This window comes from Larimichthys crocea, unplaced genomic scaffold, assembly GCF_000972845.2.
Source record: "Larimichthys crocea isolate SSNF unplaced genomic scaffold, L_crocea_2.0 scaffold288, whole genome shotgun sequence".
Taxonomy (NCBI): Eukaryota; Metazoa; Chordata; class Actinopteri; family Sciaenidae; genus Larimichthys; species Larimichthys crocea.
The window spans coordinates 62802-89807 of NW_020853787.1; the positions used below are offsets into that span (position 1 = coordinate 62802).

General features: G+C 43.3%; 4 protein-coding genes across 6 annotated transcripts; 1 reads left to right on the forward strand and 3 right to left on the reverse strand.

Moving 5' to 3' along the window:
• Positions 1–1952: 1952 nt before the first annotated feature.
• Positions 1953–7573, reverse strand: slc19a1 (solute carrier family 19 member 1). 2 transcript variants are annotated; one of them, XM_027276100.1, is made up of 6 exons: positions 7458–7573; positions 5867–6452; positions 4032–4809; positions 3203–3395; positions 2401–2542; positions 1953–2302 (listed from the first exon to the last, which is right to left on the reverse strand). In XM_027276100.1, the coding sequence occupies exons 2-6, from the start codon at positions 6146–6148 to the stop codon at positions 2078–2080; spliced, it is 1620 nt and encodes a 539-aa protein (XP_027131901.1). In that variant the 5' UTR covers positions 6149–6452; positions 7458–7573; the 3' UTR covers positions 1953–2077. The 2 variants fall into 2 exon arrangements, with proteins under 2 accessions (XP_027131901.1, XP_027131900.1); XM_027276099.1 differs by having other exon boundaries at positions 7294–7573.
• A 1908-nt stretch (positions 7574–9481) lies between these two features.
• On the reverse strand, positions 9482–11493 carry LOC104935054 (C-X-C chemokine receptor type 2). Its single transcript, XM_010750840.3, has 2 exons — positions 11372–11493; positions 9482–10860 (listed from the first exon to the last, which is right to left on the reverse strand). The coding sequence occupies exons 1-2, from the start codon at positions 11385–11387 to the stop codon at positions 9794–9796; spliced, it is 1083 nt and encodes a 360-aa protein (XP_010749142.2). The 5' UTR covers positions 11388–11493; the 3' UTR covers positions 9482–9793.
• Positions 11494–16602: 5109 nt separating this feature from the next.
• arpc2 (actin related protein 2/3 complex, subunit 2) lies at positions 16603–22195 on the forward strand. Its single transcript, XM_019262576.2, has 10 exons — positions 16603–16850; positions 18103–18137; positions 18357–18469; positions 19332–19377; positions 19551–19737; positions 19815–19908; positions 19991–20117; positions 20207–20307; positions 20777–20877; positions 21738–22195. Exons 1-10 carry the CDS (start codon positions 16777–16779, stop codon positions 21757–21759), a joined length of 900 nt encoding a protein of 299 aa, XP_019118121.1. The 5' UTR covers positions 16603–16776; the 3' UTR covers positions 21760–22195.
• Positions 22196–22910: 715 nt separating this feature from the next.
• Positions 22911–26308, reverse strand: zgc:92380 (keratin, type I cytoskeletal 18). Of its 2 annotated transcripts, XM_027276046.1 has the most exons (8): positions 25777–26308; positions 25521–25603; positions 25268–25424; positions 25022–25183; positions 24806–24931; positions 24240–24469; positions 23855–23889; positions 22911–23377 (listed from the first exon to the last, which is right to left on the reverse strand). In XM_027276046.1, exons 1-8 carry the CDS (start codon positions 26149–26151, stop codon positions 22995–22997), a joined length of 1551 nt encoding a protein of 516 aa, XP_027131847.1. In that variant the 5' UTR covers positions 26152–26308; the 3' UTR covers positions 22911–22994. The 2 variants fall into 2 exon arrangements, with proteins under 2 accessions (XP_027131847.1, XP_027131848.1); XM_027276047.1 differs by lacking the exon at positions 23855–23889 and having other exon boundaries at positions 23251–23377; positions 25777–26304.
• Between the last annotated feature and the right edge of the window lie 698 nt (positions 26309–27006).

The following is a 27006-nucleotide window of genomic DNA, read 5'->3' on the forward strand; positions in this document are numbered from 1 at the left end:
TGTGATTAAAGGAGTAAAAGCAGTCCAGAGTTGAACCACTTGAGGGCAGCAAGTCGAAACATTTCACTGTCTGGACTGGGTTAGTCATGTTTTTGCATGTTATGTAACCTCCATAATACTCCCAATACACCAATAAGGATATATTTAGAAGTATATTTACATGGCACCAGGCAGATATTGGCTACATGAGTGCAGAACAAGAGTTTTTCTAGAGGTAAAGACCTGCAGCAGCAAACTGTCTCTAGACTTTGCATTAACCATGCATCGTTTCAGTTTATGGCTTAAATATATACTCTAAAGTAAACAGCGGGGCAGGTTTAGTTGAAGTAATGGGATGAATCTGGTTCAAATGCCACACTGAGTGACTGAGGCGAGCTGCTGAGTCATTGCTCAGAAGGGCTAAAGGTCAAACTATTCAACAGCAAACAAGTCTTACGAGTTGTTCTCTGCCTGGCAGCGTCTCCTCTGGATATTAGATCTGTGGACATGCAGTTAAAGACACAACGTCACTGTGCTCAGCTGTAGAAACAACCCCGATTTAAAACAAAACAAACGAGAATCAAAGGCAAACCGCTGCAGCTGACCAAACATCTCGCATACACAAACCCATGACTATAAACTTGTGGCTCAAACTCTGCATCGTTAACGTGAAAAACATCCCATTTACTTGTATAACTCATCACGTAATCTAAATATTTCAGGATGTTTGCCACAAGAATCCTTGAAATCTGTTTAATAACACTGCACATGTGACATCTATCGCACGTCTGTCCATCCTGGGAGAGGGATCCCTCCTTCTTTCCTGTTTTTGTGGACAGATTAAAATAAACTTGGTGTAAATAAAGTGTATGATTCGTTTCTTGCAGTGTTAGAAACAGAAATTCAGTCGTAGCCTCCTCGTCACGTTGAGAATGGCTCCATGTTGCCAAACAAAGTCGATTTCTTTGCAGATGATGTGATGTACTATTCGAAAAATGTAAAACACTGGATAGTTTCTCAGAGACAGGAACATCACAACAAGATATATAAATATATAACATCTAAAAACTGAAGAATTGTTTCTCAGCCATCGAGTGTTTGTGCCTTTTATTTGTGAATAAAAAACATCTGATTAACTTCAGATTTCCTTTTACAGCATTCAGACAGGTTCACAGTTATTTCATTAAAAACCTTTTTAAAAATCATCTATAACATTCTGAATTTAAGCACAACTCAAAACTATTTTCTCTATTGTGAGGAAGATCAAAATCCAAAGCCTGAATCTACTTCTTAAGTCAGCAAATGGACATTTAAAGACATGACATAACACTGTGTTCCTATGTTTTCTGCAGCGTCTCCTGCAGTTTTTGATTAACGGATAAATATTCTTATTTTAAATGACGACCGGGTTTCAGGAGTTAGCAGCAGGAATACAGTCAGGTGGCATCTTCACCCAAAACACTGCTAAAACTCACCAAGAAGACTTTCAATGATTAAACTCAGTGGTGGATTTAGACTTTAACTGCCGATCCTCGGCGTGAATAAACATTATTCCTACGTTCAGTGTATCAAAGGATATTTCCAAATATTCACTTTCTGCTTCTACGTTACAAAGAGAAACAGCGTTACAGCAACATTTGTCATTAAAAATAATTAGCTGTATATAATCTGTAGTGTACAGCTTCAAATGAACTGATACAGGGTAAGAAGGTCCCGTGCGTCTCATTATCAATACAGAAACTGTATTTTTTTAAAAAGCGCTTAAACTAATGTGGCTTGATGTTTTTCACATAACATAATCACGGCGCTGTAACAGATGGAGTGTCGAAGAGATGATGCATGAACATTACGTTCTGGCCATCACAGTAATGGTCCCTCTCGGTGTGTTGATTATTTACATAGTGCTGTGTATTAGGTCCCTCTCGGTGTGTTGATTATTTACATAGTGCTGTGTATTAAATACATATTTTTTCCTTAAGACGTCGGACACAAGACGCCGAGCAGCAGATTAGGCACTTCTATGATTCAGGATGTCGATTGATCCCGAAGAGTCTGAAGAGCTTCTTCACAAACACGACGCTCTACAAGTTTCTCGTCGTTACACTTTGGCATTTTTGCCGTTAGACAAAATCTCCGCCTCTGAACTCTGAGCAGCCACGGGATGCAGCTCGGTGAGTGTGGCCGCTTCGTTGGTCCCACCTCCTCCATCTCTTCCTGCTCCATCTCCTCCGCGCTGGTTTCTATAGTGACGGACCAAGACGACAGCAGCACCGACAAAGTAGGCGACAGCGAGGATGACGAAGTAGACGCAGTACACCGCGAACTGTAAGAAAAATATGAGCAACAGCAAACGTGTGAATGTAAAGGTGTGATGATGGTACTTTTTTTAAAGGTGGTATAAAAAAAGAAACACTGATCCACCTGAGAGTGCACGTCCAGCGACAGACCCGTCTTATCAGCGAAGATCAGGTTGATGATGGTCTTCAGGACCGTCCCCAGGAAGGTGTTGATGCCGAACACTAAGGCGCAGAGCTCCTTCGTGAGCGACGACGCAATCTGGAAACTACGGAGAGAGAAGACGACCGGACGGATGAGAACAGCGCTCCAGGTTCAGCTACTTCAAACATTCGGGATGTTTGACTATGATCATCAGCGGCGCCATGTTCACGACTTATTCTGACGGTAACCTCCCTCTGAGTACATCCTGTCTGAAGCCTCGCACTGAAACACTGAACACCTGTAAAGGTCAGAGTGAGTAGTGTACATCTGTAGCAGTCACCTCAGATGAAGTGTGTCAGAGAAATGTGGTTAGTCGTTGCGTGTCAGTTATCATGTCAGCTGTGTCGCATATTTAACAGGTTTTAAACATGTTTAGTTGAATGTTTTTGGCTCATTTGTTCTAATTTTATAGGTTTTTAGTTGATATTTATTGAAAATGTACAATTACGAAGCAGAAAAAAGGTCCAGTGTGTCAGATTTAGGGCCCTCCATCTAGAGAACGAGACAGAAAACGGAACATAACATTCATAACTCTGTTTTTATTCGTGTATGATCACCTGAAAATAAGAGTAATTTATGTTTTTGCTACGTTAAAATGAGACTGAGGGGGGATTCAGCTGGCTTAAATCTGCAGCTTCACCACTAAAAATGCCTTTTTGTTTTGACCGACCAGCAGTTTAAAACTAAATAATAATAAATTCTCATGTTTCGTATTTAGACTCACGTGGCAATCGGCACCAGAAACTGGTAGACGCTTCTGAAGACGACGTAGGCGAGGTAGCAGACCCAGATGTTGTCGGTGGAGATCATGAGGAACATCAGACCCGCCTGCACTAACGTGATCACAGCGATGACCAGCTCGGACCAGAGGTTCCACCGGATCTTCACGAAGCCTGCGATGAAGGACGTCCCCGCACCTGAAGGAAGAAACACACAGCGATCAGGTTTAAACTCCTCCTGCTCTGCTGTCTTATGTTTTATTGTTTCATGGTGGAAATGAGCCCGACTTTTGCAACCTTACTTTGACTGCGTGCACGTGAAGTTCAGGTTATTTAAACAAGCTGCTACCTTTGTGCTTTACAGGTGATTAAAGGCCGACTGCTGATGTCTAAACCTGAATCAACCTCCGAACTACGGGAGACAGGAGTGCACAGATACGAGGCTTTACATCAGAACTAAACATCTACTTGAAGAACAGGAGTGTGTTTGTTTCCCCAAAATTAAAAGTTTGAGAAAAAGCAGCTCATCGTGGTAAAAAAACACCAGGTGCATCTTTCACGCTCTTTTTTTTAACCACCAGAGCGCCGACTTTCTGAACTTTTTGAGTAAACAAGCACATCATCACATCCTTGTTCCGTGTCACAGCAGTTCCTTATTCGACCTTTATCTCCACAGCTCAACTCTTCCTTCTGGCCTCCTGCTCACGGGCTTTTGATATTTTGTTGTTGTCGAGCAGAGGAGTCGTCTCCGTTACTGGAGCTCGAGTCGCATGTGAATTAAAAGCATGAAAAGGGCATCAAACACTAAACATTGTAGCTCCAGAAAAGTCTCACTCAGCAGTGTAGAAGCTGCCTCCACTGCCCCGTTGTAAACTTTGTGGTTCTCAGTTGCCGGGTAGACTTTGTTCCACAGGATGTGGACGTAGAACAGCACCAGGTAGTACCCTGTGGAGTTGAACACCCACCACAGGGACCAGAGCCTCAGGTTGGGCCTCCTCACCACGTTTCTCACCTCAAGCAGCATCTGCACCAAGACAGAGTCCTTCCAGCGTGACGCTGAGCTCGGGGCGGCTGCGGAGGACAATGCACCGTTTTTCGGGTTCATTATGTCCAGCTCAGATTTGGTGGCCGCCGCCGCCAGCTCCTTTTGCTCTTGGTTTCGGTTGAAAAACAGCGAGCGTTTGGGCCACGGCAGGCACAGTGCGAGCAGCAGCCCGAAGCAGACTGAACCCAGAGTTACAGCGCTGAGGGTGGAGAAGCTGATATTGAACACGGACATGCACAGCTGGCCCAACACGGAGCTGGTGAACACGCCTAAGAGGACCGAGGAGCGCGAGTATCCGGCCACGCGCTGGTAGAGGTCCGGACTGACCAGGGAGAAGATGTAGGAGGAGTAGGCCACGCGGCACGCCATGGTGATCCCGTAGAAGAACTCCATGAACTGCATCTCCAGGAGGGTGGTGCCCAGGAGTATGAGGAGCCAGATGACCACCTGGCTGACGCCCTGGATGATCAGGACCGGCTTGTAGCGCAGGAGGTCCGTCAGCAGGAAGGTCGGCACCAGCACGACCATGTAGGAGTACGTCAGCACGGGAGTGATCTCATTGGTCACCTGGAAATGATAATTAGTTCATTATTTACAAAATATGACACATTAATGAGACTATCGAACACGCTGTGCATTGATTCGACTGTTTATTATATATATTTCTGCTTTTCTCTGTTCTATATTAGAAATTTAAACTCGTCATCTGGAGGTAGAGGAATGTTTTACAGACTCATCATTGAACGGGTTAATTTCCTGGGATGATTCTGATTTTTAAGCCACATGTTCGGTTGTCCCGTGCGTGCCTCTGCTCAGGTGTTACGTATGATCGACACAGCTTACGGAGCTCTGCTCAGGTGTTACGTATGATCGACACAGCTTACGGAGGACTGGAGTGTTTTACACATCTCATTTATTTGAATGCTTTTAAATCCAATCATTGCTTAAGCTGATACAGTTGAATTCTTGGCTGCACTTTTATTTATTTTCGTAGGCTGCCATGTGTCGTAACGCTGTCTGTCTCTTTGTCTTGCCCAGGACTCCCTTGATAATGTTTTAATCCCAACAGGAGCAGAACAAAACAATAAATACAGAAAATAATCTGCAGATTAAATCGCTAATAAAACTGCAGCTCCAATCAAACTGATGCGATATAGTTTCACAGCTACGCACAAACTCCTCACAATCTTTCTAACTCATAACTTGTTATCAAGTTAGACAATTAAATTAAAGATACAGCTGATTATCAGCTCTCATGAGCAGATTAGCAGGAATGTGTTTATCAATGTCGCTGCAGAGGAAGTTTCGGCCTGGATATCTTAAAACGTCAGACGTTTTAAAGCTTTCGATCCATGACGACGCTGAGCTACACGTGTAGTCACAGTTGATGAGGGGTCATTTAAGTCGAGGGAAGCTGATGTCGTGACTCCGATGTGAGCAATCAACTGATTTCAGTCGACTGTAAACCTCCACGCGCAGATTAAACTGACCCACTCTGGAGGAATGTGAACTTTGACCACATTAAAACTCCCAGCGGCGCCACTCATTGCTTCCACTGTGTAACGAGTGCTCGAATGTACAGAGGATAATAAGACACATGTGGTCTCAGTCTGAGGTGACCAACCTGTTCTCTGGTGAAGTTCTTCTCCGCGCTGAGCAGATTCGGCGTAATGAAGGACTCCCCCGGCTTCAGCGCTGTCACAAACCCGTAGAAACACAAAAATATCACGGCCCACTTCCACTTTTTCGGGTCCTTCGCCTCCTCTGGGGGACCGTCGGGCGGAGACTCGGCATCAGCGGTGGCGACAGCAGCAGCCATGTCGAGGTCCACGTCTTTAGACACCTTCAGGTCCATGTAGTCCACCTCTGATCTGTTCCCGCTCTCTGCTGTGTCGTCCTCTACCATTGTGTCGGCCGGCGTTTGGACCAGTGTAACTTTATTTATTTATTTCTCCTTTGGGCTCCGTCAAATCACCATGTGAGGATCTGTTTCCACTTCCCGCCTGAAACAAACAAACACGACTTCAGCTCGTCGTCGTCGTCGTCTGCCTCTCCATGCCAGAGGGAATGAGAACGAACCGCTTGACCGGGGCGATGACGGCGCCGGTTAAAACGCTACATGCTGCCGCTGGCATGTAAGAGAAAACGTTGACCTTTGCTCCATTCCACGCGGTGACACTCTTCAGCGAGAGGCTGGTGTCATTGTCGACCTGAAAACACAACAGCGGTCAGTCACACGGTTATGACACACTGCAGGATGAAATCTGCCGCGTCAGGGACAATAAAAACATCACAGAGAGACCAGAGGTGACAACTTTAGCAGCTTTCACAGTAGATTTAGTGATTTTTCTGACATTTAAACACTTAAATTATGTTTAATATGCAGATATATTCACAGGTAGTTATAGCCTATGCCTGTTTTGTGTTATAATAGATAGATAGCATGTATAATATTAATAAAAACAGTCATAATAATATAGATATACAAAGAAATGTGTCATATTTAACCTGTGCAAGTGTGCATGCATGCATAACTGCACTTAAAAACTTAAACTATGTTTAATATGCAGAAATATTCAAAGATAGTTATAGCCCATGCCTGTTTTGTGTTGTAATAGATAGAAAGCATGTATAATAATAATAAAAACAATCATAATAATATAGATATACAAAGAAATGTGTCATATTTAACCTGTGCACTGCAATATATAACATGCAGTTATGCATGTAGGCACACTTAACACATAACTGCAGCTGTAACACGATGATTTCTCTCCATAAAGTTCATTTATCCAACTATAATACCTGTTTATATATAGATATATACATGCAGGATATGCAGTGGTGTTTATTTTCTACATAATCCAGCCTGATTTCAGCTCTCAAACATTGATTTACAGAGATTATCCGCCGGATAAATCACCTAACAGACACTCTAGACATTTAAAAGCAGCGTAGCTTGTTAAATAATGATCTATAAGTGTAAAATAATGATCTATAAGTGTTAAATAATGATCTATAAGTGTAAAATAACACTGAGTCAGGACTTACGTGTCAGAGTTTGGGAAGCGGCGACACGATGACTTCAACTTTAGCCGCTGCGTTAGCCGTTAACGTGCTAAACTTCGACGTAAACTTAAATTAAAGTGATTAAAATTTATAATTAACGCCTCCAGGTGCTAAGTTACATTAGCAGTGTGGCTAACAGGGCATACCTGTTTAAACCCAGCCGTTTATTGCAGCTTCATTTAGCGCAAAACAACAAAACACTCCTGGTAGCGTCTGACCGTTAGTTAGCTGACCGTTGACAAACCGCTGTTTAAATAGACGTTACGTGCCTCGTGCGCTCCATCTGAACCTGCTGCACGCGCTGGAGCCGTTAATTAACAACAGCAACCGGCGCGATGGCTTCTGGGAAATGAAGTTTTGTTTGTTGGTGGTACTTCCGCGACAAAACTTTGTTTTTTTTATTTATTTAGGCTTTTTTAATTGATTAATAAATCATCCAGGTGGTGCAAGTTAAAACTATTTATAAACTAAAGCTTTGTTTTGTATGGAATGCATTGTGTGTCAAAAAGTTGAAACAGCAACAACTCAAAACACCAAATAAAAAATTAAATTCAATTAAAAAAATACAAGATTGCAATGAAATCATTTGAGTAATCGTGTAAAATATTTGTCTTTGCCTCTTGCTCAGTTTTGTTCCGCGATCAAAAAGTCAGGGAGTGCAAACAGGAAGCTGGAATCGTAATGGCATCAAACAAAACTTGAATTTAATTTTTTTTGTTTGATTTTTTTTTTATTTGGTATTTTGAGTTGTAGTTTTTTGCTTGCTGTTTTAAAAGTATTCTTTAAACTTTTTGACACAAAATTGATTCCATATATGGACGCCACCTGGTGGACAAATGATGTTACAGCGTGCTTGTACAAATACAATGTAAAAACAAAGAATACTACTGCTGCTACTTCTACTACTACTACACTACTCCTACTTTTAGTAGTAGTAACAGTAGAAGCAGCAGCAGTAGTAGTAGTACTAGGACTACTACTACTACGTTTACTACAGATACTGCTGCTACTACTACTACTTCTTCTAGTACTACTACTACTGCTGCTGCTTCTACTACTACTGCTTCTTCTAGTACTACTACTACTGCTGCTGCTTCTACTACTACTACAATACTACTACTTCTAATCAGAGCCGTTTTTTGTGCCTTATGGACGCCACCTGGTGGACAAATGATGTTACAGCGTGCTTGTACAAATACAATGTAAAAACAAAAAATACTACTACTGCTACTACTACTACTACTGATGCTACTACTACTACTGATACGACTACTAAGACTACTGCTACTGCTTTTACTACAGATCCTGCTACTACTGCTACTTCTAGTACTACTACTATTGCTGCTGCTTCTACTACTACTACTACAACTACTACTGATACTACTACTAAGACTACTACTACTACGTTTACTACAGATACTGCTACTACTACTGCTTCTTCTAGTACTACTACTACTGCTGCTGCTGCTTCTACTACTACTACTCCTTTTGATGCTAGTACTACTAATACAACTACTACTACAGTACTACTTCTAATTCTAGTAGTACTACTGCAACTAGGCTTACTACTACTTGTGCTACTAATACTACTACTACTGCTACTACTAATACTGCTACTTCTACTGCTACTTCTAGTACTACTACTACCGCTGCTGTTTCTACTACTACTACAACTACTACTGATACTACTACTAAGACTACTGCTACTGCTTTTACTACAGATCCTGCTACTACTACTGTTTCTTCTAGTACTACTACTCCTGCTGCTGCTCCTACTACTACTCCTTCTAATGCTAGTACTACTAATACAACTACTACTACACTTCTACACTACTACTACACTTCTACACTACACTATACTTCTAATTCTAGTAGTACTACTGCAACTAGGCTTACTACTACTTGTGCTACTAATACTAATACTACTACTACTGCTACTACTACTACTGCTACTTCTACTGCTACTTCTAGTACTACTACTACCGCTGCTGCTTCTACTACTACTACAACTACTACTGATACTACTACTAAGACTACTGCTACTACTTTTACTACAGATCCTGCTACTACTACTGCTACTTCTACTACTACATCTGCTACTCTTACTACTGCTGTCACTACTACTACACTACACACTGTGTGTGTACTAACAAACCACAGGTGTACAAGATTAAATCAGCCTTTTATTGTTCATTTATTTACTTGGCAGAAGCATTTGAAACATTGTATTGATAGAGACAGCACATATAGTTTATAGAAAACGTGTAGCATATATACACAAACGTGATGTTTAAAATAAATGCACTCTTTGGTGTGAGCACACAGCTGATGAATTGGTGGATGCAGACAGCAGTAAGCTCAGTGGAGGGCAGCAGTGCACCACAGAAATCCAAAGTAAAGACTCAGGGATGCGTCGTCCTTTCTCCACCAAGGAGCCGTGATGAATGTGGTGTACTGTGTGTTAAAGAAGTCCCGCGAGGTTTCAGAGCACGGCTCCGTTGCCTTCTGAGGTCTGAGACGTCGACCTGCTGTACTTCGACCCAGAAATCCTCTCCTGTCTGACCTTCCTCTGAATAAGCAGCGTCATATTCCTCCTGAACTTCTCGCCCACAAAGGCGTAGAGGACTGGATTGATGCAGCTGTGCAACAGGGCGAAGCAGTTAGTGAGGGCCAAAGCCATGGTGACCGACGTCCTCTTAGCACAGTCAAACACTATCAGATCAGCCCTTATGATCGTGTCCACCACCATGGTTATGTGGTACGGTGCCCAGCACAGCAAGAACGCAATCACGACGACCATGATCACCTTCATGGCCCGGTGCTTCTGGAAACCTCGAGTGTGCAGCAGCCTGGCGATGGTGATGCTGTAGCAGGTGACCATGACACACAGAGGGATGAAGAAGCCGAAGACATGGCGGAACACACGTGTGGCAAACCTCCACGAAGACGCGCTGCCGATGTCAAAGTTTTCAGAGCAAATCATCAGCTTTTTGTCAGGGTCCAGCTTGGTGGCGTCGTAGAAAAGTGCAGGCAGAGAGAGGGCCCCGCCGAGGGCCCACACCGCTGCACAGATCACCCAGCTGCACATCCTCTGTCGACTCTTGAGGCTGTCGCTGGAGCGCACGATCACCAGATAGCGGTCGATGCTGATGCAGGCCAGGAAGATGATGCTGGTGTAGAAGTTCGCTTCGAAGACGAGGTTGAGGGCTTTGCACATGAAGTCTCCAAAGATCCATCCTTTGACCAGCGCCAAGGCCCAGAACGGAATGCTCAGGGCCATCAGACCGTCTGCTATCGTCAGATGAAACAAGTACACATCCGATGGAGTCAGCGGCTGTTTGGTGGTGCTGATCACCCACCCGACTAACAGGTTCCCTGGTATTGCCAGTACAAAGATGATTAGAAGGATGATAAGCATGGCCCAGGCTATTGAAGGATCCAGAAGTTTTATCTCGCATGCTAACGTCTTTGGATCCGGAACGTAGGGTGTGTAGTTTTCAGTGGTATTATAGTCATAGTAATCCTCAAAGGTAAAGGTGAGAGATTTGGCTGTGGATGGAAAACAGAGTCACACGAGTGCACACTGACAACAACAACAACAATACCAGCACTACTTTGCCCCTGGGGTGTACTAACATGAGCATGGGTGTATTTTATTCGGCGTTGTAGTACTCAAGACCTCAGTCTCGGACATAGAGAAGACCACAACACAGGAGACATCGGCCAAATCTTCTGGAATAAAATTTGGTTTCCAAGACCACGAAAAGTTCATCTGCAAAACGGCGTCCAAAAGAACACACGCAACGCTTAACGACCCAAAGAGTTTTGGTGAATATTAGCCAGTCTGGTCTTGGTCTTAATCTCGGTTTGGTTGGTCTTTACTACAACACTGATTTCATTGTTTAGAAAAGTAACTTTTCAATAATTATAAATCAATAATTAGATATCTGCAAAGTGAGTACTAGATGTGAATACTTTAATACTTAAATATGGTACTTCTTCCACAGACATAATTACTTTGATTAAATGCACCATCAGGACGAACAGCTCAGACACTCACCTCCTGACAAAGCCATCTTGATGCCAATATCTCGGACGGTCAAATGAATCTGTGCTTGAGGAACGTCCCTTTAAGTGTGATACAATATGTGCTTTTTTTTAAATGACCCAACATCCTGTTTCCTTCCCCAATATGTTACCGCACATGACTGCACCATCAAACGTTTCTGGTGCAACAATATGATGGAAGATGTTTCGACACGTGACGGCAAGCACAGGTGTTCGTTTGTCGTGCTTTAACAGCACCGTAGTGAGAAAAATAATATCATAACACAAAAAGGAGGATGTTGTTTCATGGATTTATTTGTTTTATATATTTGAAATAAGACGTATAAAAGAATAAGAGCATATATTCAGCAATTGTAACAATCAGAATATTAAAAAAATTATCCCCCACAATAAAACTGTTGATAAAACAGCATAATAAGATTGAAATGAATCTTATTTTAAAAACAGCAGTCGTTCTTAACATTACAAGGGCTCGCAGGAAACAGGAAAGTAGAAAATGATCTATATATTTCTGCCAAAATAAAATCTAAACAATCATCTAATAATTAAACAACATGTTAACAAAACAAAACATTGTTTTTCAGTTGCTGAAGGAGGTGACAAGTCGACATTGCTCTGCTTTTAGGGTTGGTTTAGCATCAGTAAATAAAATTTGTTCCATTTTATTTCAACAAAATTAAACACAACTAAAAGTTTCTGGCCTCAGACGCTTCAGGGACAAATTGGACTGACACGTACAAGAAGGGTCAACGTCTAACTGAGGAGACTGCCCGACTTTAGACTCCACAGAGGAAGCTGGAGGAGAGGAGACCATGAACAACTCCTCTCACCTCCTGCACGAGACTGTGGAGGCCTTCAACAGCTCCATGTTGGACTCTTTTGACCCTGTTGCAACTCATTAAGTAATCAGTGCTGTGTGGTAAGGTGTTTCACAAATGGTCAGGTCAGGGTGTCAGCTGCTGTGACACTTTCTGGAAATGAGATGCTCGTTGTTCCCACTCTTCCTGTTGCAAAAGCACGGTATGATTCCACTCTTGTGTTCCCACGCTGTTAAAAAACAACAACTAGTTACCAGGTATGCGGGTAAACAATCAAGTCAAGGTGGTTGGTCGTGATTTTTGTGCAGAAACAGCATAGCGTGGTATCGAACCTCAGTGTGCGTGCAGAGGAAAAATGTCACTAATAACAGGGGCTCGAGCTGACTCACTCTTCCTCCTCTCCATCTTAAAGTGAAGTTAATGTGCATCCAGAGACAAAAGCGTCTCCTCTACCACCTCTTTGTCTCCATAAATCACTTCATATAGCTTCTGAGAGTGAAGATGCACAATTATAAACATTGTGTCACCGCTATCAGCAGCACATATCAGAGACATCAAGGCTCCACAACACATTGTCACCCCCATCAGGAAGCAACGAAGGTCCCCTAACGAGAAGGACTGGTTACTTTGACGACACTGTTTGGGTCAGAGACAAAAGAAGAATGCAATCAACGTTCAGGGGGTGAATTCAAAGTCAAATATTTTCATTTAGAATAAAATAAAGCTTGCACGCAGAGAAAGACATAACACATGTATCTTTCATTAAATATTCTGGGTTATATTACAAAGACAAACAATGAAGTGAAAGAACAACAAACATAAGGAGTTCCCGAGAAAAGCTGTCATCAGCTGTGACATATTGAATGTTTGCATGCGATGAGATAAACCGTGGCACGGACATGAATCTTCCTGAGAGCGATTAAGAAAGTATTTCCAAATCAATCCTGTTCCAGCGAAGAGGAAATAATCGCAGGTGTCATGTTCATTTTCTTGTTTGTTTCTGAAATTACACTGAAAACTGGAGATGCTCTGCGCAAGCAGACGAGCAGCCACGCTTGGAATTTGCTTCATGTTTCACTATTTGACTGACTTGATTGATTTATCTGCTTTCTGAGTGCTTCGTCACGGTGATGCTATTGTTTTTTTTTTTTTCAAAGATTATTATCAAGTCCAAGGATTTAGTGTAAACAAGTACGTGTCCCTGAGTTCATTCAAGGTACTAATATATAATGTATAACAGATTCTAATAATATGAATTCAAGTGTTTCATTTTAAATGTAACATTAGATAAACAACTTTTAAAAAGTTGTTTAGAGGACCGAAAGTGCCTGAGCAGAGAGATAAAGATTTGATCTGATTTTGACACCTGATTTCATAAACTTGTCTATATTCCTAATCATGGTTAATAACACTTTCTTCTTTGGTCTGACAAACTCAGAACACATTTTTATTCGTACTTTACACAAACCTTAAGGCACGAACCTTAAAATTTATGGGGACAAGTGTGTTTTCATCAGTGTATAATCACCTGAAAATAAGAACTGCTCTGTTTTTGTTACTTTACAATGAGCCCAGGAGGGACAAACCGAACACCGGCTCCAGACAGGGCCACTGTAGTTTCGCCTTCACCCTTCAATCCAAGGCGGTTGCAGGCAGCAGCTACACTGTTCATATTCTTTTTCTGTGTAGGAAGGCATCCAACAGAAACTGTCATCACTTGTTTTCTTTTCAAACGCGCTAAAACACATTTGGCACGGACATCAAAGTTCCTGAGACTCTTCTGTGGAAACACTTATCAATGTTTTTCATCCTGTTCCAGTGAAGACGAGATGAAAGCATGTGTTCATTACTTGGCATCGCCTCATCAACATGTTTGTTTCTAAACTTACACTGGATCTCTGCACGCTGTGAGGCGGAAACCCCTTTAAAATGACCGACTATGCCTGGAATTCAGTTTATGTTGGGAGTGCAGCAGTATCCATGCGTTTGTCATAAGATAGCACTCTTTATGAGTTTCTGTTCGGACTTACAACACCCTGCAAATGATCTCTAGAGTTTCTTTTCTTTATCACGTTCTTAAACGTCGTCCAAAACAAACTGCTCTGTTGTGTCAGCAGCATGTTTATCCTTTACTGTTATCGTTATTTTGACAAACCGGTTTTTAAACTTTGTTTCTGTTCTATCTGCTGTAACTGCTCCAGATACTTTTGTTTTGTTTTAACAGGTTTAAACTGTTCAATTATTATTTAATGATCATATCTACAAACAACAAACGTTGGATTAAATATTTGGCACACTTGAATAGAAACTAAAAACAAAAATGTTCCAGTGTGCTTAATAACTTCGTGATCTACAAAATACTGCACATATACAGTGTCTGTAACAGTAGAGGACCTCATTTTTAGGTCATGAAAACCAGGTGATTATGATTTTTTACACACTGGACCTTTAACTAGAAGTATAGAAAGGTCACGGGAACCTTTTTTCCAATAACAAAGTGCTAAAAGTGCTAAATTATTAATTTGTCTTCCTGAATAAAGCTCCTCTTTAAGGACATTTTTTGCCTTCATACGATGGTGGGGTAATAACTATTTGTGATAATTATTGGTGAAGAAGTCTTTTGTATGAGCTTCCAAGTTTCGGATTTATTTGTCATAAGCAGGTTAACGTGGGGTGGACAATGACGAATAGAAATAAGCTTAAAAAAAGTAAAATACAATATTAATAAATCTACCAACTGACCTACAGTAGCTTGGTAGTAGTACCTGGTTACACACCTTTGTTTATTTTAACTGCTTCACATACCTTTGTGTTAAAAGGAAATGAAGATAAACAGGTCGGTTGGTAATAGTACTGATGGTATGATAATAATGTTATTGGTTAAAACAGTAGATACTACGACTACTACTATTAATAATAATAATAATAGATTTAGCCTGTGCAAGGTGTGTTGCTGAATGAGTCCATGATTGCCAGCAGTTTCGCTTTAAATGCAACAGAAACAGTGAATATTAAATTCAGATGTCACTTCATGTTTCGCAGACTGCTATGACATCACACAGGACTGGACTATGGGAAATGCAGTATGAACCCACATGAAGTCATTTTCAGACACTCCTTTATTGTTTTCATATAGAAACAACTGCTGCATATTTACCATGTTAGAAAAGAACAACAACTTGAAAATGTGCTGTCTGTCTGTACATAATATGTTTTTATTATGCATATATTATACATATACTATACGTCGTATCATACCTGTGTATATATACATATATTTATACATATTATATATTGCAGTTATGTATGTATGCACACTTTGCACAGGTTAAATATATGACACATTTCTGTGTGGATCTATATTATTATTATTATTATTGTTATTATTATTATTATTATTATTATTATTATATACTGTTATTAAATCTACCTACCTACGTTCCCACCCTCCTACCTACCTTTCTACCTTCCTTCCCACCTTCCTACCTACCTACCTACCTACCTACCTACCTACCTACCTACCTACCTTCCTACCTACCTTCCCACCTTCCTTCCTTCCCACCTACCTACCTTCCTACCTACCTACCCACCTTCCTTCCTTCCTACCTACCTTCCCACCTTCCTTCCTTCCTACCTACCTACCTACCTACCTACCTACCTACCTACCTTCCCACCTTCCTACCTACCTTCCCACCTTCCTTCCTTCCCACCTACCTACCTTCCTACCTACCTACCCACCTTCCTTCCTTCCTACCTACCTTCCCACCTTCCTTCCTTCCCACCTACCTACCTTCCTACCTACCTACCCACCTTCCCACCTTCCTACCTACCTTCCCACCTTCCTTCCTTCCCACCTACCTACCTTCCTACCTACCTACCCACCTTCCTTCCTACCTACCTACCTTCCCACCTACCTACCTTCCCACCTACCTTCCTTCCCACCTTCCTACCTACCTACCTACCTTCCCACCTACCTTCCTTCCCACCTTCCTACCTACCTACCTACCTACCCACCTTCCTTCCTTCCTACCTACCTACCTACCTACCTACCTACCTACCTACCTACCTACCTACCTACCTACCTACCTTCCTTCCCACCTTCCTTCCTTCCCACCTACCTTCCCACCTACCTTCCTTCCCACCTTCCTACCCACCTTCCTTCCTTCCCACCTACCTACCTACCTACCCACCTAACCTACCTACCTACCTACCTTCCTTCCTTCCTACCTATCTATCTATCTATCTATCTATCTATCTATCTATCTATCTATCTATCTATCTATCTATCTATCTATCTGTATTTCTCTCTGCCTGTCTGTCTGTCTACCTGTCTGTCTGTATTTCTGTCTGTCTACCTGTCTCTCTGTATTTCCGTCAGGCACTGAGCGGGGCAGCCTCTGTGCGTCCTGCGTGTCAAACACGCGGAAGCCTCTTCAGGCGGAAGCGGCTCTGTCTGTGACGGGGAGTCAGAAAAAACCGGGAGCAGATTTTTCAGACACAGAGACGGTTCAAACAAAAACCCACACCGGCCAGCACCGACCGTTTCTCCCCTCGACACCTGCTCCACGCCCCCGCTGCGATGATCCTGCTAGAAATCAACAACCGCATCATCGAGGAGACGCTGTCGCTGAAGTTCGACGGCGCGTCCAACGGGTGAGACACCTGGAGGCTAACAGCTAGCTTCCCCCTTTTTCTAAAGCGGCTCCCCGGCTGAACTCAACGAAGCGGGGTGTAGTTAATAAACACCTGCAGCTTTGCACACGCTGGAGAGGCGGTGTGTTGATTTAACAAACGCTAAAAACACGCATATTTGTCGGCTTTGCCGTGTGTTGCCCTCAAAGCTGGGGTGTGTCTTCACGGCTGGTGTTACGGCACAAACTGTAACCCTGACGAATTGTATCCCCCCCCCACCCCCCTCTCTCCGTCAGCGGCTCTCGCCGAGACGAATAACGACATATTTCACATAGTTAGGCCGCTTATTGTCGACAAATATGAAGCGAATCATGATTATTTATATGTAAATGTTAAATTTATTATTATATAATTAATAAAAAACCGTTATTTCTGTGCATGGAAGTAGCTAGCCGACCATAAAGCAGGTCGTATCCGGTGTTTTCCAACACAATAACAACATATAACAACACACAGCTGATTTATATCATGTTTAATTAACCTTTCCACTAATTAAATGCAGTTTATTGGTTTTATTATTCTTCCAGAAGCGGCTACTTGTTTGCATACCCCCCCCCCCCCCCCCCCCCCCCCCCTCCTCTCCAGCTTCCTCATTCCTGTAGTCAAGCTGAGTCAAGCCTGTGTGTGTGTGTGTGTGTGTGTGTGTGTGTGTGTGTGTGTGTGTGTGTGTGTGTGTGTGAGCATGCATACTATGCAGTCCTGGACAAGCTGCTGCAGCATCAGACCCTCCAGATGTTTGTGTTACAGCTGCAAACACAAGGGGCCCCTTTTCCAAAGAAGTCAGACTTTAGAAGTTTTCCTGAGATATCGTGATCGTGTCGTTGTTTTTATGCACTCATGTCACGTCCAAGGCTGCGGCTGCTAAGTGTTTTCATTATAGGTTAATTTGCAGGTTATATATTTGTGTTTTTATGCAGTTTTATACAAGAATAAACCCTTGAGCAAGGCACTCCAACATCTCTCTGCACATTTGCATGTATGTGTGGGTGTATTTCAGGTTAAATGCACGTGTGCAAAAAGGATTTCCACCTCTATAAAATGTCACAAACACAAAGATATCAAATTAAATCGTACATACTATAAGATAACACAGATTTGCTGTGTCACCGCAGCTCGTTTACTGCTCATAAATAAGAAATCTGTAGTTGTTGAAGAGTCTGACAGCTGCTGTCGTGTCACGTGCATCTCCTGATTTTTATTTTCTTCCTTGCAGAACCAAGCCAGAGGCCGTCGACGTGACGTTTGCAGGTGAGCTCACATTCGCTCGCTGTGCGTCCTTGTTTGGACGCAGGGACAGTTGCTCGACATCTATTATTGAAAAGCTGCTGTCGTCACTTATCTTTCCATTATGCAGTTAACTTGTCAGCCCTGCCGGCGACCACAGCTACCAACCTCTGAGATTGTTTCACAGCACCCGCGCTGAATCAAGGTTTATTAATTAACGCCGTTCGTTCGTGTGCCCCGCAGATTTCGATGGCGTCTTGTACCACATCTCCAACCCCAACGGGGACAAGACCAAAGTGATGGTCAGCATCTCCCTGAAGTTCTACAAGGAGCTGCAGGAGCACGGAGCCGACGAGGTACAGGAGTCACTTCTCGGTGGTTTCAGATTTAAATACCCCGTTTTCACATCCTCAAACTAAGACTGTGCTTGCACATGCTGCACAAACAAAGGTGTCTGCAAGTCCTGGACAATCCTTGAGTGTCTGGAATCATGTCATTGTTTTCCAGGAGAGGAAACATTCTCCCTCTGTTCCTCTTGTGTGGAAATAAACCAGCCATGCATGCTCTAATCTAAAAGGTCAACAAAAAAAAAGCTGAATGAGGTTATGATATGTGTACACACACCTCCACCTCCACCACAAGAGCTCTGTTGCCATGTAAGGAAGAAAGCAGCTGTCGAAGCTTCTGCTAGAAACAGGAAGTGAGCTTGTGTGAGTCACCCCGGGCGAGGAAGTGCTGACTGCGAGCAGCGGCAGCCGCTGTGCTCGGATGTCTGGGCTGCCGTCCAGTGACTTCCCCGCTCGCTCAGTGAAAGACGAGAGCAGAGGGAGAACGAACAGTGTCACAGTGACTTAATTAGCATGTAGGAAGTTTATTATTATTTGTGTCGTACGCCGCGTTTTGTTGGGAGTTCGATTTGCATGTTCTGGCTTCGTTCCACAGTGACAGGTATCAATTAGAGGCTTGTTACTCCAGCCTTGAGAAGGAGGACACCTCCTTCCTGTGTGGTTACAGCCACTTTTTTTTATTGGTGTTGACATTTTTCTTCTTTTCAATCCTCGGCCTCAGCGGTGGCAGCGTTATTCCCACAGGCTATGAAAGTCACAAGTGTTCAGCCTCTTTAACTCTTTGTCTCTAATAAGTTTGACTTGCAACATTCCTGTCGAGCACCTCCTTTGAAAGCACGCTACAAATAAAAGTTGTGTTTTGTGATTTCAGCTGCTCAAGAGGGTCTACGGGAATTTCCTGGTTTCAACAGAGGCTGGTGAGCTGCTCATCTACTTTTTTAAAAGACTACAGCTGCTTTTATATATTTAGACTTCTATGACATCACATTGTTCCTCATTTCTATTATTTTTCTTAGTTTGTGGTCACTCGCTTGTTCCTTTTTAATATGAAACTGAAATTTAAAGGCGTCGCTCTGTTTCTGCTTCCCAGGCTACAATGTGTCCCTCCTCTACGACCTGGACGCGCTACCGGCCAATAAGGACGAGGTCGTCCACCAGGCGGGCATGCTCAAGAGGAACTGCTTCGCCTCCGTGTTCGAAAAGTACTTCAAGTTCCAGGAGGAGGGCAAAGAGGGCGAGCAGAGAGCCGTGGTCCACTACAGAGACGACGAGTCCATGTACGTGCGCGGCTCGGGGTTGACGCTCTCGTTCGTTGCCGGTGTAATTTCTCTGACACGTCTGCCGTCTTCTTCAGGTACGTGGAGGCCAAGAAAGACAGAGTGACGGTGGTGTTCAGCACGGTGTTCAAGGACGACGACGATGTCATCATCGGCAAAGTCTTCATGCAGGTGAGCTGCACGTCGTTTAGTTTAGCAGCGGCCTGTCCTGCACGTTGTGTTCTATAATACGATGTATCTGCTCTGTGTGCAGGAGTTTAAGGAAGGTCGGAGAGCCAGCCACACGGCTCCTCAGGTGCTGTTCAGCCACAGGGAGCCGCCACTGGAGCTGAAGGACACAGACGCCGCCGTCGGGGACAACATCGGATACATCACCTTTGGTAAACGCCCATAAAACATGCAGCTCGTGTCGCAGCTCTACTGCTGTGATTATTTACCCGACTTACTAATGCGGTGCTGTGTTTCTCAGTCCTGTTCCCACGTCACACCAACGCCAATGCCAGAGACAACACCATCAACCTCATCCACACCTTCAGGGACTACCTGCACTACCACATAAAGTGCTCCAAGGTCAGTTCACGCACCTAAACGACACGGACAAACCAGCTTCTTCAGCGAGGCTGCACTCTCTCACGACAAGCTGAAAGTCTGCTTTAATCACAGGCTACAAACAAGCCGTAAACCTTCAAACACCGTCTTCACAATAGAAAGTCCAGCCACAGGTGAACTCAAACAAAGGCTTGCTCCGATTATACAGGTTTCTAGAGTCTGTGTGAACGTTGCACAACGCAAGATATGCGCCTGGTGGCTCCTCGTCTCGTCTGTGAACTCTAATCAGAGCCATTTTTTGCATATCCGAGGGATGTGTTTCGTCTGTGTGGGCGACACGGCAAACAGATTTATGGGCATGCTTTGAGAAAGAGATTACACGCTTGCACACTGTGATTAAGCATCAAAGTCTGTGTCCGTTTGCGTCCTTGCGTAAGATCTGTTGTAAGATGTACCTGATATGTGTCGTCTTCTTCTTCTCGCCCTGCAGGCTTACATTCACACACGTATGAGGGCCAAGACGTCAGATTTCCTCAAGGTGCTGAACCGCGCTCGACCCGACGCCGAGAAGAAGGAGATGAAGACCATCTCGTACGTAGCCTCTGCTCAGCTTGTTGTTTTTGACATCATCTCTCAGATTTGTGCTCATCAAGGTGTGAAAACATTCATAGAAGACGAACAGGGACCAACATCTGGGCTAAAACTGATCAGTTTCGATCGAGGTGTCTGCCTGTTCGGATGTTAAATGAACATCAAACAGATACTATCTGCATTCTCTAGGATTATTTTTATCTCTGTGCATCGGCTGCAATCAGCCGCTCAGTATCTCTGTGTGTTTGTCGAGGTGTGTGTGGCTGTTTAAAGTGAGTCAGACAGGAATTTTTACAGATCTAAAAAACCTCCGAACAGGTGCACAAACACTGCTCTTTTAGTCTTTTCGCTGTGAAATAATTGTGGAAATATATCCCGCCGGAGCACAGAGGGCCTTTGTTCCTGTGATTAATGTGTAACAGGAGTAAAACAGAGGAACACCCATTGCTACCAAACATTTCATGTGAATCTTGTGTCTGCTACGACAAAGCAAAGCTTTGCCAAGTTCAAAGGAAATTCAGCAGAAGCTCTGAGCGTGCCAAGGTAACCAAACAGACTGACATGCTGACATACACATGGAAAGAGGAGTACGACTGGGGAAGAGTTTGACGTCCGTACGTGAAATATGAAGCGACAGTCGGCAGCCGATTATCTTAACATAAGAGCTGGGAAAAGGGGGAAACACTTAGCCGAGCTTTGGTGATTATGTGCTGGATTATTTCTTAGTTGGAAGCAACGATCTCCTGGATTCTCCAAACAAGATATAAAGTGTGTTTTGTTCCAGTCTTTGTGCTAAGCTGATAAGACACGAGTGGCACCAGGAGAGACGATAACGTGACTCTCTTTGTTTCCCATCGCAGTGGGAAGACGTTCTCCCGCTGAGGCCGACCCTCCACCTCCATCAGAGAAATCCAAACCCCGTGGTGGACACGCCGCTACACTGAGACTCAACGCCACACGGGGTTCCTCTAAACGCCCCCGCCCGACTCCAAAACAACTTTTTTTTTTTAAATGAATAATAAAGTTGGCTGTACTTTAAGGAAAGCCAAGGCTCAAGGTAAACTGAAAAAAAGGGCATTCCTTGCTTTGCATAGTTAAAGAGAATTATTAGTCCTATATAAATATATATATGAAAAAAAAAAATTGAAATTTTTGATACGACATCTTTTACTCCATTTGGTACTCTCGCTTGCCCCCCTCAACCCTCACCATGCAATATGTCGGATGATTTCAACGTTCAACCCTCCCCTCCCTGTGCTTTCATGTCGTCTGTATCATTGTCATTTGAAAACATAAAATAAATCACTCTTACAAAAAACATCTGACTCTTTCCTTTTTGTAATTTTGACCTTCCAGTGTTTCTACTTTGATCCAAAGCCTCTCGATAAACGTTTTATTACAATGTATTTCCTCACTGTCATGTTGTCCAGCATTTCTACCATCCTTGAGCTCGTCATGTCCTTTTAAAACCTTCAAAATAAAAGTCCCAAATCAAGACTGCTTCTGATATTTTGGAGATTTGAAGTTTTCACCTGGTTTCTGTGTTTGTACAGATTCATTTATTTATTTACATCCACCTAGATTTAAGACTGATTATTTCAGAAGGTTTGCTCATTCATACTACTGTTTTGAGAAACATTTAAAGCTGCAGTAGTGATGATTTTTCTCCTCTATTAAAAAAATACTTGGAAAGGTTTCCATATTTTAATAAACTGCTTTATTTCCCCTCTAACAATTCATGTCAGTGTTTCTAAAGCACTGTATGCTGCAGTCTCGATAAACCAGTACAGCACACAGTGGAGCTAAAACAAACAGATGATGGTAAAAGTTTATGTTGGAAAGGAGCCTAATTTATCTGCCAAACACCTGAATGTGTGTGGGGACGTCTTATTTTATCATTTTACACCTTTCCAAAGGTATTCCTGTTGAATATTAAAGATAAATGAGTATAAAGTATAGTGTTGTATGCATAGTGTTTAGTATAAAATGAAAAGTCGATTAGATTAAAACACTGCTGAGAAACTTTCTTTTGGAAATCAAACGTCTTTATTTTGCACACCTTTGTCAACATTCTTAAACAGTTTGATACAGACAGCAGAAAGATTAAACATTAAAGATCAGGCTTTGGCCTCTTCCTCCTCCTCCTCTTTGTTCTTTTTGGGCTTTTCATCTTTTTTCTCATCATCAGAGGAAGAGGAAGAGGAGGAAGAAGAGGAGGAGGAGGAGGAGGAAGATGAGGATGATGAAGAGGATGAACCTTTCTTATTTTTGGCTTTTTTAGTTTTAGTGGAGCTTTTCTTCTCCGCCTTCTCTGCAGCGACCTTCTCAGCCTTGATGACGTCTCCTTCAGGGGTGGATTTGTCGGAGGGGGTGGATTTGTCTGAGGGGGTGGATTTGTCGGAGGGGGTGGATTTGTCGGAGGGGGCACTTTCTTGCTTCACCACGGCTTCTTCTTTCACTACCTCCAGCTCCGGCGCCTTAGAGTCAGGCTTTTGTTGGTCTGTAAACACGAGTCAGACTTTTACATGTTTAACATCCTTTAAAACTTAAAACCGTCCTCTCCGGTGATCCCAGTGTTGTGTTAAAACGTGGACGTGGTTGCATGCAGTTACAGGGTGCAGTTTAGTGACTAACTTCTAACAAGATGAGAAGATCGACGCCACTGTCTCACTAACAAAACGAGCACAAATACCTCTATTTGTGCCAATGACCTGACTTCAAGAGGTGCTGGTGGATTATTAACGGACAAACTTGAGAGTGGTATCAATCTTCTCAGCTAATTCTTGGAAAAGAAAAGAGGTGTGAGGGTTAGAAGTTTAACTCTGCTGTTTGTTTGTTTTTGCAAGACCAAACTGTAAAGGAAAGCCAAGCAGAAATAAACTTCCTAATCAAATCACAGCACAAACATGCTGTTTCCTTGTGATTTTGATTCATGTTAAAAAGTTGTTTTTTTTCCCCAACTGGATCCAGAACTTACCGCTGTCCAATGCATCCTCTAAAGAAAGGTCCAAGCTGTTAGGGAAGAGGAGGATAAGTGTGCTATCGTACTGGTAAACAGGTACACCATGTTTTTTTCCTGCATCATAAAGACTAGAAACAGCTGGGGACGCTGTCCGGAGGTGACAAAATATTTACCGACGTCACAAAACCCTTTGTGAAACCACAACTAATTATCATACGAACACAAGAAAAAGCTCATGAGTGTGTTTCCCAAAATGCCAAACTTTGAAGCTACATTCATGAAAGATTATACAGAAGATTAGTCTCTACTGAATGAGAGAAAGTTAATATTTCAGCTTATGAGACGAGGCATCGGTTTCATGTTTCATCATCTATATTTAAAGTAATCAAGTATTTCTCACCTTTCAGTATCAGCCGTCATGCCCTGAATCAGTTTCCGGTAGTTCTCGATCTCCGCCTCCAGCTTCATCTTGACGCACAGCAGGTTTTTGTTGTTCTCCACGAGGTGCTCCACCTGTGACCTCACCGCCTTCAGCTCCTTCTCCAGGTCCCGGATCAGCTTGTTGAGGGGAGCCAGGCGTTGACCATACTCCACCTGGGTGCCCCTCAGGGTTTCCTCCAGATTGTAGATCTGAAAGGAGTCGTACTTTTTTAAGTGACATATCACGGAGCCTTTTTTTTATGTTTGTTGTTTTGTTACGCAAGAGCAGATCCAGGTGTTTTGTCAGACAGATCTACAGATTGTGTAGTTTAAAGTATCAGGTTTACACTGTAATGACAGGGCAGTCAGGAATGCTCAGGTAGACAAACATCCCTGCAGGGCGTTTTATCATTCCTCACACAATAAAGTCAAGATTTTGGTAAATATTTTGACCTGTACACCTCCGGAAGAACTGCCTCAAAGGTTTTATGACTTAAGTCTGACATGGATCTACTGTATGTTTCAGGTGTTTGTGTGTGTGGTTACCATGCTGTGCAGACCCTGGATCTTAACTTCCAGACAGCGTTTCTCTTTGAGCAGCTCCTTAAGATCCGACTTTCCAGACATCAACACCTCAGTGTTTTGAGCCTCCACCACCTTGATGTTCTCAAACTGGAGAGGCGAAAAAAAAGATGGAGATGGTGAAAAAAAAGACAGAGAGAAAGCCAGGAGAGTTGTTCGACTTTAGGATCCTGCAGCTACCTTGCTCTGGTACCACTCCTCGGTCTCCTTCAGGTTCTTCATGGCTAGTTTGTCGTACTGCCTGCGGATCTTGTTGATGATCTCAGCCAGGTTGGAGTTCTGGGATTCGATCTCCACATTCACATCGGAGTCCCTGACCTTCTCACGCAGGACGTCCACCTCCTGCAACAGTTCAAAGTTCACCTCAGATTCCACCAGATACAAATTCATGATTTGTTCTCACGCGTTTTTTCTCTCCCCCCTCACCTTTTTGTGCTCCCGCTCGAGGCGAGCCAGCTCCTCCTTCACCATGTCGATCTCATTCTGCGTCTGCTTGCAGTTCTGCTTGGTCTCCTCGTTGGTCTTCTTCAGCGCATCCACGTCTTTCTCCAGCTCCTTACGTGCCTTTTTCTCGTCCTCCAGCCTGCACACAGACGGAGGAACACACCCCAACCATGATCCACACAGACATCACCTCCTCTAAGTGCTTCATTTTACTTGAAATATGCATGAAACTCACTTGTCCTTGAAGTCATCTATGGCCAGTTTGGTGTTGTCAATCTGCAGCAGCAGCTTGGCATTGTCCTTGGTGATGTCTTTGATCTAAGGAGAGGAATGCATGATGCATATCAACATTATTTGGGAGGAAAAACTTTAAATATTTGATGCATCCTCTCATATTTCATGAGAATGCATGACCTGTGTGCAGTGTTAAATATAAATAATGTTTAATCTTATATTATTCTTACAAGAAATATAGAAATCTGATGACCAACCTGCTTCTTTAGGTCATCCAGAGGTTTCTCAACTTGATCCCAGTCGCGCCCCTCAGGTGCCTTCCTCTTGGCCAATATGTCATCGATCTCTTTCTGCAGGTCTCCGTTCTCCTTCTCCAGCTGCCTCACCCTGCCCAGGTAGCCCGACAGCCGGTCGTTCAGACCCCGCAGTGTCTGCTTGTCATCCGCAGGGGCGGCAGGAGGAGCCTGAGCTGCTGTAGGAGCGGCAGTCTGTGGTACAACCGGAGCTGGAGCGGAGTCCCTTTCCGTCTCGTTGCGCAGCACGTTACGCAGACCCTCCAGGCTCGCCACGGACGCCCTGGAGCCTCTTCCACCGGCTCCACCGAACATGCTGGCTGAGCTGTTTGAAGGCATGATGTCTGCTGGGATGAGAGAGAGAGTTCACGCTGACAGAGAGCTTCAGGTTGATGGGTGTGATGGAGGCGCACAGGTGGGTTTTATACCTGATTTTACGCATCAATCCGCCCCCTCGGTGATGCCATTGGCTCCCCGTCCTGGACAAACTGGTATAAAGTCGAAACTCAGGTATGTCATGTTGACTTTTTTTATTTTTCTCCCTGTAATTTTGCAGTTGTCCTCTCTTGATTGGACGCATGCAGAGTTTTGGGGAGGTGACGGGTGGTCCTTGTTTACTTTAAAAAGCAGATGATCCGGAGGTCATCTTCACAGCTCACCTGTTCCAGCTTCCAGACCACAGCTCTCACCGTTACAAGCTGCAACATGTCGAAACCAAGAGATTACAGCAGCCAGACTTACTCACCCAGCGGCACGGGACCGGCCAAGAGCTACCCAACGGCCGACAGCAAGATCGACTCGTCGGGCAAATCCAGGGAGAAGGAGGACCTGGTTGGACTCAATGACAAGTTCGTCAGGCTGATAGAAAAGGTCTGTAAATCATTATTATTATTGTTATTGTTATTATTATTATTGTTGTTGTTGTTATTGTTGTTATTATTATTGTTATTATTGTTATTGTTGTTATCGTTGTTGTACACTGTATTTAATAATGAATTCAGGTTTTTAATGAATGTCTGATGTCAGATGAACTCTTCGTGTCTTCAGTTTTACCTTTCCCATCTCCACCTCTCTGCAGGCCATGACGATCACCTGAAACACAAACATTCATCACGTGAGTTATGAAAAAAGCGTCACGTGTGTTCAGGGTGTGTTTGTTTCTCTCACCTTGACGTCGTGCTGCCAGATCATCCT

What these genes read in the sequence shown, in the direction of transcription:
- slc19a1 (XM_027276100.1), bottom strand. Translation starts at nt 6,148, where the DNA reads ATGGTAGAGGACGACACAGCAGAGAGCGGGAACAGATCAGAGGTGGAC. An exon ending in AGAACTTCACCAGAGAACAG is followed by an intron (nt 4,810 to 5,866) that starts GTTGGTCACCTC and finishes TATCATTTCCAG; the next exon opens with GTGACCAATGAGATCACTCC. An exon ending in GGCAGCTTCTACACTGCTGA is followed by an intron (nt 3,396 to 4,031) that starts GTGAGACTTTTC and finishes TTCTTCCTTCAG; the next exon opens with GTGCGGGGACGTCCTTCATC.
- zgc:92380 (XM_027276046.1), bottom strand. Translation starts at nt 26,151, where the DNA reads ATGCCTTCAAACAGCTCAGCCAGCATGTTCGGTGGAGCCGGTGGAAGA. An exon ending in TCCAGGGTCTGCACAGCATG is followed by an intron (nt 24,470 to 24,805) that starts GTAACCACACAC and finishes GACTCCTTTCAG; the next exon opens with ATCTACAATCTGGAGGAAAC. An exon ending in ATGACGGCTGATACTGAAAG is followed by an intron (nt 23,890 to 24,239) that starts GTGAGAAATACT and finishes CTTCCCTAACAG; the next exon opens with CTTGGACCTTTCTTTAGAGG.
- arpc2 (XM_019262576.2), top strand. Translation starts at nt 16,777, where the DNA reads ATGATCCTGCTAGAAATCAACAACCGCATCATCGAGGAGACGCTGTCG. An exon ending in AGGAGCACGGAGCCGACGAG is followed by an intron (nt 18,470 to 19,331) that starts GTACAGGAGTCA and finishes TTGTGATTTCAG; the next exon opens with CTGCTCAAGAGGGTCTACGG. An exon ending in ACCACATAAAGTGCTCCAAG is followed by an intron (nt 20,308 to 20,776) that starts GTCAGTTCACGC and finishes CTCGCCCTGCAG; the next exon opens with GCTTACATTCACACACGTAT.